General features: G+C 52.3%; 1 protein-coding gene across 3 annotated transcripts; it reads left to right on the top strand.

Moving 5' to 3' along the window:
- Positions 1–572: 572 nt before the first annotated feature.
- Positions 573–9,887, top strand: TMEM177 (transmembrane protein 177). Of its 3 annotated transcripts, none has more exons than XR_015255166.1 (3): positions 573–684; positions 2,730–4,159; positions 9,271–9,887. XR_015255166.1 is itself a non-coding variant. In XM_086718429.1 (2 exons), the coding sequence occupies exon 2, from the start codon at positions 2,752–2,754 to the stop codon at positions 3,685–3,687; it is 936 nt and encodes a 311-aa protein (XP_086574555.1). In that variant the 5' UTR covers positions 573–684; positions 2,730–2,751; the 3' UTR covers positions 3,688–6,263. The 3 variants fall into 3 exon arrangements, 1 of the variants encoding a protein (XP_086574555.1); XR_015255165.1 differs by having other exon boundaries at positions 2,730–4,381; XM_086718429.1 differs by lacking the exon at positions 9,271–9,887 and having other exon boundaries at positions 2,730–6,263.
- The last annotated feature ends 417 nt before the right edge of the window (positions 9,888–10,304 follow it).

The following is a 10,304-nucleotide window of genomic DNA, read 5'->3' as shown; positions in this document are numbered from 1 at the left end:
GGTTAGTTAACTGTGCCCTTCTGGGAGAAAGCAGCCATACGCAACTTGTAAAGAAATAGGTATGGCTGTCCTCCAATAAAACTTTATTTACAAAAAACAGGTGGCGAGCAGCGCTGCTGGGAAGATGAAGTGACAGGTGTGACGCTGCTCTGTGGGCTGTACAGCATGGATCACTTGAGGGGCATGGGCCAGGGGGCAGCTGCTACGGTAAACTAGAGCCCAGAGCAGACCACTGGCGGTGAACGCTTCCAGACAGGAAAGGCCACGGACCTGGCAGTCAGGTGGGCTTGGGCTCCGAAGGCAACGCAACCACCGGTCACCTCCTAACCCACGTTGGGCCGCCGTTTCTTAGAGGGCTAAACAGGCGACCAAGGCCGCCTTTCAGGGACAGAGAAGGAAGCCCCCGCCCACGCAGCACAGCCGAAGGCTAGGACCCCGCAGGCCTCAGCCCCGCCCCAAGGCACTCAGTCGGGAAGGTGCCTCCAGCTCCAACCCCGACCGCCAGCGAGCTAGTCCCCGCCCCAGGCCCCGCCCCGGACGTCCCGCCCCCCTGTCCCGCCTCCAGAGCCTGCTCAGCGCCAGGCCCCCTGTAGTCCCCGCCCCCAGAGCCCAGGCCGGCCGCGCTCTGCGCTGGGCCCGCCCCGCGCACGTGTCGCCGTGTGCTAGGTGGCGGCTGCGGAAAAGGTGAGCGAGCGGAGGGGACGGCAGGTTCGCGGAGCCGGGGACGGGCCCCCTCCCTAGGGTCCACGCCAGCAGCGCTTTCGAGCTGCGGTGCGCAGCCTGGGGCCCGGGATGGACGCCCGGCGGCGAGCCCTCCGCGAGGGTCCCGCGGCCCCTCCTCGGCCAGCCTGGATCGTGGCCTTGGCGCTGGTGGGCCTGGGGGCGTTGGGACCCTGGCCAGGACCCTTGCTTTCCTAGCCTTAGTTTCTCCATTGGGAAAATAGGCCCAAGTGATGTGCCCCGTTAGGAGTTTTTTGTTAAAATAGGCCAGCCGGTACCCCCACGTTCTTGTTTGTAGCAACTTACTTGCTAATTAAACACGTTTCAGAGGCAGGAAGACAGTAAGCCTCAACCAAAGTAAAATAATTGTGAATTCTTGTTGAAATATTTACGAATGAAAAAAGAGGACGCCCAGGACCTGTTTCAAAATAAACCAGTTGGGGGAGGAATGTGGGTGGGAGAGAGAGGAAACAAGATAGGCCATGAGTTGGTTGAAGTGCTAAGTGGCTAAGTGCTCTTTTCTCTACTTTTGTGTATATTTGTAATTTAGCATTAAATTTTGTTCTGAGATGAAAATTTTTCTGTGGACCCCTGATAGCCTGTGTTCAAATACTGTGCCTGTGTTAGTCACAGCGAGGGCTGCCAGGACAAGTACTGGGTGGCAGAAATTGGTTTTCTCAGGATCTGGAAGCTGAAAGTCCAAGATTAAGGCGTCAGCATGACGCGTCTTCTGAGACTGCTCCCATTGGCTTGTAAATAGTCACCTGTGGCTTGTGTCCTCTCATGGTCTTTCCTCTGTGTCGGTGTCCTAAGGTGTTCTCTTAAGGACAGCAGTCATATTAGATGAGGACCTACCCTCATGACCTCACTTAATTATCTCTAAATACAGTTATATCCCTAAATACAGTTACATTCTTAGAGGGGGGGCAGGGGTTAAGACTTCAGCATGTGAATTTGGAGGGAACACAACTCAACCTTTAATACTGCCACTTTGGTAGTCTGGGATTTTGATGAATTTACTTAGCCTATCGTGCCTCAGTTTCCAATGCTTTAAAAAAGGGGCAGTAGGAGCTCCTGGGTGGCTCAGTCGGTTGGGCGTCTGACTTCGGCTCAGGTCATGATCTCAAAGCTCGAGGGTTCCAGCCCTGCATCGGGCTCTGTGCTGACAGCTCAGAGCCTGGAGCCTGCTTTGGATTCTGTGTCTCCCTCTCTCTCTGTTCCTCCCCTGCTCACACTCTGTGTCTCTCTCCCTCTCAAAAATAAATAAGCATTAAACATTTTTTTTTAATTTTTTTTTTCAATGTTTATTTATTTTTGGGACAGAGAGAGACAGAGCATGAACGGGGGAGGGGCAGAGAGAGAGGGAGACACAGAATCGGAAACAAGCTCCAGGCTCCGAGCCATCAGCCCAAAGCCTGACGCGGGGCTCGAACTCACGGACCGCGAGATCGTGACCTGGCTGAAGTCGGACGCTTAACCGACTGCGCCACCCAGGCGCCCCTAAACATTTTTTTTAAATAAACAAATAAATAGGGGCAATAGTAATTGGGTCATGGAGTTGTGAGGATTCAATTGTTGGATAATATATATAAAGCTCTAAGAGTCGTTGTCTAGCATCTAAGAAGTACTTCATACGTTGAACATAGGGCCTCACTATGGGATGAATAGTGTCATGAGGCAGTTGGGGACTTGGTGCTTATTAAACGTAATAATCATGCATTATCACAAGAGGTGTCAGCTGCTGTGCCAGACCGATTATTTTACGTATTCATATGTTTATTCATATGCCCGTCACCGCCACCCTAGTGATGCCCTTGTCCCTTGCCTGTTTGGCAGATGGGTAAGGTGATGCACAGAGAGGGAGTTTGGATTGGAGCTCTGGCTGTAGAGCTCATGCTCTTACCCACCTTGCTGTATTGCCTCAGTTACAGAGGATGTGGCCCTGGGGTAGGTCAGCCTGCAGGCAGACCCACGGAACTGTTGGCTGACTTGTCTTTCTCTTGGCTCAGGTTTACAACGGTGGCAGCGCTCATGGCAGGTCCCCTGTGGCGGGCCGCAGCGTTTGTGCAGAGACACAGGACAGGCCTGGTGGTGGGTTCCTGTGCAGGCCTATTTGGGGCCCAGATCTCATACCACGTCCTCCCAGATCCTGTGATCCAATGGCTATACCAGTACTGGCCTCAGGGCCAGCCAGCCCCACTCTCCCCAGAGCTGCAGAGGCTCTTCCAAGAGGTGCTACAGGACATTGGTGTCCCCACAGGCCATAGCTATGAGGCTTTCACCACCTTCACCTTCCAGCCTGTGAGTGCTGGCTTCCCGAGACTCCCCGCCGGGGCGGTAGTGGGCATCCCAGCCAGCTTCCTGGGTGGCTCATTGACCAACACTGATCATCCAGTGGTTGTACATGGGCAAAGAGTGAACTGGCAGAGCCCAGCAGGTGCCCGGCTGAGAGATGCCCTGACCCTGTCCCGCGACGCCCAGAAGTTTGCCTTGGCCAAGGAAGTGGTGTACCTGGAGAGCAGTGCAGCCGCCCTACAGGCTCTGCCGGCCCCAGCTTGCCTGGCAGGAACGTGGGCACTGGGCGTGGGTGCCAAGCATGCACTGGGGCTCTATGGGGGCCCCATGAACATACGGGCTGCCTTCAACCTGGTGGCAGCGGTGGTGGGCTTTGTGGCCTATGCCTTCTCCACAGACTCTGTCACTCATGCCCTGGAAGCCTGGCTGGACCGCCGCACGGCCTCCCTGTCTGCAGCCTATGCCCGGGGTGGAGTGGAGTTCTATGAGAAGGTTTTATCCGGCAACGTAGCCCTGCGCAGCCTCTTGGGCACACACGGAGCGAAGCTGTATACGCCTAGTGGGAACATCGTTCCCAGACACTGGTTCCGCATCAAACATTTACCCTTCACGACCCGCCGGGATTCTGTGCTGCAGATGTGGAGGGCCACGCTCAACTCGGGCCGCTCCTGAGGGACTCATCACAAGGACAGATGCGGCTCCTGCAGGCACCACCCTGCCGTTGACTCTGGGGGCTCTCTTGGTGCCTCTGGACCCACAGCCCATTGTCAGATAAACCAGACTTTGGAATTAAACAGCCTAGGTTCTATCCCGGTCCACCACTCATGATCCCGGGGAGCTTGGGCAAGTCCCTTTTGAATCTAAGCCTCGGTTTCCTCAGCTGTCAGATGGGGACGATGTAAATTACCTGGCAGGATTGTGGGGCAGCGTGAGCTGTGAACGAAAGGGCTTGGCCAAGAGGACATCCCTCGAAGAAATGGGATGTCCCTCCTTGGTGTTTGAATACCAGCCGGCTGTGGGAGTCAGGCCGCTTCTCCCCCCTGGAGGTGCTTGCACGACGTGTACAACCACCCTGTAGTTTACCTGGTGGTCTAATCCCAATTTCCTTCTATTGTGGCAGACATTGAAAACCTTCGAGGCCCAGGTGAGAAGCTAGTGTCGCCCTGAGAGGCTGGGAAGTGGGAGCTTGAGGGAGAGCTTCAAGGGTGATGTGTCCAGCGAAGATGGCATGCTCAGAGAGAGCCCCTGGGCCTGAAGGGGAGTGGAGGTGTTGCTGGAACCCGGCGAGACCTGTGGCCGAAGGAAGAGGAAGGAACAAGCCATTGCAGAACTGAGGCTCTGCAGGGAGGGAGCCTGCTGATGCATGGTCAGTGCCAGGGGAGGAGAGGGCCGGGGGTAGGGGCAGAGGGAGCTTGGTTTTCAGGGGCCAGGAGGAAGCAGGATGGAGGAGAGCGATGGACTGGGCCTGGTGTCACACTCAGGGCCCAGGGGGATATGCTGCACCCTTGTTCTGTTTCCCTTGGGCCTTCTAGTGGCAGATGGAGCAGACCCCACTTTTGGTCCTTGGACAGGAGACCCCTTCCCAGGAAAGGTGGGGACAGTTGTGGCCAGCAAGCCAGGTTCCCTTTTTTATTTTTATTTTTCATTGTCGATTTTGTTTTCCCCGGCACAGTGGAAGAATTCAGGCCCGTTGCCAAGGTAACTCAGGGCAAAGAGATCAGGCCACACCCAGGGAGCCAGGAAGCCCACTCAGTGGCAGACAGTTCCTGCAGGAGGCTGAATGGAGAGTGAGCAGGGAGGGGTGGCATGTCTTCCTTCTGGGTCCTTCACGGTGGCTGCAGATCTGTGCTCTGGCTCCATGGGGCCAGCCTGCGGGTCCCAACGTCCGGCCTGGCCACACACCCCATCTCTCAGGTCTCCGGGATGGCGCTGGGCACATACTTGGTGGATGCATAGGCAGGTGGATGAGTTAGTGAGTGGTAGAACGCGTGTCCGCTCTGGGAAGTACCACTTCAGGGGGCCCCTCAGGCTGTCCCCCGGCTGCTGCCCCCATGTATGACTGTGTGATCTCGGCTGGAGAAACGTGGTTTGGGGTCTGGATTCGGTGAGCTCCATCCACTTACCACTCCCCGCCCCACTGCGTTCAATACTAGAGGAGCAGCAGGATGGCCTGCTGACTTGCCCAAAAGGGAAGGACAGGGAGCCCCCGTGGTAAGGGAAGTGATCCCCTGAGATGGCTGCTGCTTTGGCTCCCTCTAGTCCACGTCACAAACTTTGCACTCCTCAGCTGCTCCCGGTCCCCACGCATGCCTCGTGTGGCCCAATTTCCAGACCTTGGCCCAGAGCCTCCACCCTGTGAGCTGCCCCTCCCCTTCCTCCCTGCTGCATTCTGCACATCGCCCAGGCCCAGGCAACCCTCAGCTCTGTCCTTGCCCTCCCCAGATAGTTCCTCCCTCCGGCCTCCTGGCCACTGCTCCCACCCCTCCCAGCTCTTGGAAAATCAGGTCTGTCTGGGTTCCATTCTGCTTAAAACTGTTTGCAGACATCCCCTTGCTTTCTGCTAGGGGCGCCTGGGTGGCTCAGCCAGTTGAGCGTCCGACTTCAGCTCAGGTCATGATCTCACAGCTCGTGAGTTCGAGCCCCGCATCCAGCTCTGTGCTGACAGTTCGGAGCCTGGCATCTGCTTCGAATTCTGTGTCTCCCTCTCTCTCTCTGCCCCTTCCCCACTCGTGCTCTGTTTCTGTCTCTCTCAAAAATAAATAAACATTAAAAAAAAAAAAAAAAGTTTGTGGACATCCCCTTGCTTTCTGCAAGAGCTGCATCTCTGAGCCTGGACCTAATGGCCTCTCTAACCATCTTGTGTCCCCTTCTCGCGGTTCTGTGGATCCTAAACTCAGGAGCACTTTGGTTCCCTCACTGCTTTCCTCTTCCTTCCCCACACAGTGCCTTGATCTGGGGTGCTTTCTCCCATTTTGCTCTTGTCTCTGTTATTTAGTGCTCTTTCTGCAGGAGTACCCAGTGACCTGACCCTGGGAACCTTCCCCATTCACGCCCATCATGCACCCTGTACCCCTCCCGAGCCCTTAGTGCAAACTGTAACTACATAAGTTACCGTGAAGCTAATGGCTTACCATCTCCTCTACTGAAACGTACTATCTATAAGAACAGTGTTTATGTCTTGTATACTGCTGTGCACTGAGGCTTTCCCTAACATGTTTGAATAAATGAATGGAACTTTTAAGCTACAACAGGCAGGCCTGGCTCCCTAGAGTCAGAGCATTTACTGTAGGGCTGGCTGCACACATGGGTGAGGCCATATGAATCATAGGTGACCCTGTCCTGTCTTCCCAACTTGGGACTTTCCAAGGGCAGGGGCTGGCCCGGATCTTCTGTGATTGTTGTTCTGTGGGGAAACCAGGACACTTCTGGTCACTTCCTATAGAGCACAGATTACCACTCAGGCCACCAGGGCGTCCAAGAGGCTTTAGGAAATAGGTCACACACCCCCCCCACCCCAAATTTTGTGATATATTGTGCCCTCGCACACAGATTTGGGTGTTGATCCTAGAAAGACGAAAAAGCATGCTCCAGAGCTCTGTAACAGACCAGGTGGCAGGAAGGTACCCTGTAAATGCGGCCCTGCGTCTTTCCTTCTCAGCCTGCAGCACGCCTCAGCTGTCAGCACTCTGCCCCTGATCCCAAGAGAACATTGTCCTGTTGAGTCGTGCCCCCCTCCCACATGATCCTGGTTCTGAGCGTGAATGTACAGAGATACCCAATCCCCCCACCCAAAACAGTCCTGCACAGACTCCGAAGTAGGCTGGCGGACAGAAGGCTCTTGTCAAGGCACACAGATCCCCCCCACCCCATGTGCGCACGCGCGCGCGCACGAGCACGCACACACACACACACACACACACACACACACACAGCCGGAATATAGGAAAGGGAGCCCCAGAGCCATCATGCCATCATTGGCTCTGCCCATCCCTGACCCTAGCAGCCTGACTCATCCCCAGCAGCCAGTATCCACAGTGCCATGCCCCATGTGGCCATGCCTGGCACCCCCATCCCCAGGTGTGCGGATATCACAGTCTGGGGCTGAAAGAGACCTGTGGATCCTCACCCAGTGTGTCCTCCTGCCCACTACATCCCTACAGTATTGTTTATAGAGCCTTTACTATGTAGCAGACACTCTGCTAGGCTCTTAGAGTCTGTTTTCATTGATCCCCAAATTGGAACAGGTAGTTGATAATGTTATTTCAATTTTCTTTTTTTTTTTTTAATTTTTTTTTTTAACGTTTATTTATTTTTGAGACAGGGAGAGACAGAGCATGAACAGGGGAGGGTCAGAGAGAGGGAGACACAGAATCTGAAGCAGGCTCCAGGCTCTGAGCTGTCAGCACAGAGCCCGACGCGGGGCTCGAACTCACGGACCGCGAGATCATGACCTGAGCCGAAGTCGGCTGCCTAACCAACTGAGCCACCCAGGCGCCCCAATGTTATTTCAATTTTACAGGCAAGGAAATAGCACAGAAAGGTGAAGAAATGGGCCCCAAGCCACAAAGCTTTGAAAATAACAGAACAAGGATTTGAAGTCAGGAGCCTGGGTCCAGATCCCCTTTGCAAACCCTTTGTTTACACTGTCCTATTTATCCCGAGGGTTTTGTGGTATAAACTTGTACTGTAACCTCTACAGCCTTTCTCCCCTGCTGGTTAGAGGTGACTCTCTAGCCTCACCTCTCATCAGGAGAAAATGGTCACTGAGCAGAGCTTTCTGGATCTTCCAGGGGAGACCCTTTCAGCTAACTGAAGAGGAAAGGACACCCGATTTGTCATATTTGGTGCTGAGGTGAGAATGGAGTGGAGGGACCAAGCATTAGGAGCCCTCAGAGGCTCCAGCTGAGGACAAGGTTACTTTAGGAAGCAGAGAGAGGACAGAGACAGGATAGCCTGCTGTGGGTTCAAATGCTGGTCCTGCCACTTTAGCAGAGTGATCTTGAACAGGTGATGTCCCATCTTGGTCCCCAAGTATTCTATTAAATGGGGATATTGATATGTAGCTTACAGTATTATTTTGATAATGAAAGTGAAATAAAGTTTGCAAAATGTGAAGCCCAGTGAGAGTATATATAGTAAGCTTTAAAAGAAGATTGGTTTTGGGGCACCTGGGTGGCTCAGGCGGTTGAGCGTCCAACTTCGGCTCAGGCCAAGATATCACAGTTCATGAGTTCAACCTCTGCGTCGGGCTCTGTGCTGACAGCTCAGAGCCTGGGGCCTGATTCAGATTCTGTGTGTCCCTCTCTTTCCACCTCTCCTCCACTCATGCTCTCTCTCTCTCTCTCTCTCTCTCTCTCTCTCAAAAATAAATAAACATTTATTTATTATGGGAAGATAATCTGTCCCCAGTCGAGAAGTCAAAGAAGATTGGTTTTGGGGCACCTGAGTGGCTCAATCAGTTGAGCGCCGACTTTGGCTCAGGTCATGATCCCACGGTTCATGAGTTCGAGCCCCACGTCAGGCTCTGTGCTGACACTCAGAGCCTGGAGACTGCTTTGGACTCTGAGTCTCCCCCTCTCTACCTCTCCCCCGCCCATGCTCTGTCTCTCTCTCTCTCTCTCTCTCTCTCAAAAATAAAAGACGTTAAAAAAAAATTAAAAGAAGATTGATTTCCTAAATGTCCCTGCTTTTTAAGTGATACAGGTACTAGGGTGTTCAGAGCTTGGAGTTGCTGCCCAAATACCAGCAATTCCTTGAGGCTGGAACCCTCCCAGGGAACTCACTGCTGCCTGCTACAAGTCTGTGCTTAGAGCTTTTCAAAGTCCCAGTTAGGTCAGTTCCTTTGCTGAGTTGCTATCAGTTGACAACTTTTTGGAAATTACGTGGCAGCAGCTGAGAGCAAAGGACCCATGTCCCTTTGGTGTAGATACCAGGCCAGAGAAGAGGCCCTTAAAATGGGAAATAGTCTTATACCTACTATACTGGTAATTTTAAAATGCTAGACCATTCACTTTTAGGGTGGTTGCTGTGAAGTTGGTACAAACGTATGTTCTTGGTGACATTTGTAGTAAACAGCCTCCAAAATGGTCCCAGTGATCCCCACTCCTGGTGCTCTTGGCCTTGTGTCATCCTCTGTCTTTACTCCCCTGGTTCAAAACGGTAGAATACAGCAACATTAAGGGGGTATCACTTCTGTAATCAAGTCACAAAAGATTGTGACTTCTGTCTTCCTAGCAGACTCTATTGTCTTCTCAGATGCATGCTTTGATAAAGCAAGTTGCCATATTGGAGCCTTGCCATAGCATGGAACTAAGGGCCATCTCTGATCAACAGCTGGCTAAGAACTGAGGCCCTCAATCCAACAGCCCATGAGGAACTGAATTCTGACAACAGCTGGAACTGAATTCTGACAACAACTGAGTAGGCTTGGAAGATAATCTGTCCCCAGTCGAGCTTTCAGAAGAGACAACATCCTCAGCTAGCACCTTCGCTGTAACCTGTGACAGACTCTGAAGCAGAGGACACAGCTAAGTTATTCCTTGGATCCTTGACCCACAGAAGCAGTGAAACAATAAGTGTGGGTTGTATGAACCACTTAGTTTTATGGTAATTTTTTGTGCAACAACAGCTAACTAATGCACATGATTAATTAACAATGGTTTGGGGTGCCTGGCTGGCTCAGTTGAACATCCAACTCTTGATTTCCGCTCGGGTCATGATCTCGACGGCTCTCGGGATTGAGCCCTGCACTGAGCTTTGCGCTGACAGCGCAGAGCCTGCTTGGGATTGTCTCTCCCTCACTCTCTTCCCTTCCTCTGTTTGCATGCTCTCTCTCTCTTTCTCTCTCAAAATAGTAAACATAATTGACATAATGATTTTAGAAAGCAATTTGGCAAAATTTGATATGACCACAAAACTGTATCTTTAGAGCCAGTAACTTGAAACCTAGAAACTTATCCGAAAGCTACAACCTAACAGAAACTAAATAGTATGTGCCCAAAGATGTACATAAGAACATTAGCAGTGATCATTTAAAAAAATAATAATAATCAAAATAATAGAAATGTTGCATAGCAATGACTTAGGAAATTATGGCACATCCATCTGTTGAATGTTGTTTGGTCACCAAAAAGCATAATTGTGAAGGTTATGATAGAAATGTAGAAATATTAGTTACAAATAGCAAATCTTTAGCAAATAGGAAGTGCTGCTTGCAATGATGATTGCAATAATGTCCCATGGGTAGGACCTGGAAAGAAATTCACAAAGTTGGGGCGCCTGGGTGGCTC

Source organism: Puma concolor, chromosome C1 (genome assembly GCF_028749965.1).
Source record: "Puma concolor isolate L17-30 chromosome C1, mPumCon1.1.hap2, whole genome shotgun sequence".
NCBI classification, from domain to species: domain Eukaryota; kingdom Metazoa; phylum Chordata; class Mammalia; order Carnivora; family Felidae; genus Puma; species Puma concolor.
This window is presented reverse-complemented; position numbering and strand designations above follow the sequence as displayed.

Bases quoted from the DNA above. Each gene is read 5' to 3' on its own strand.
- TMEM177 (XM_086718429.1), top strand. From the start codon at position 2,752: ATGGCAGGTCCCCTGTGGCGGGCCGCAGCGTTTGTGCAGAGACACAGG.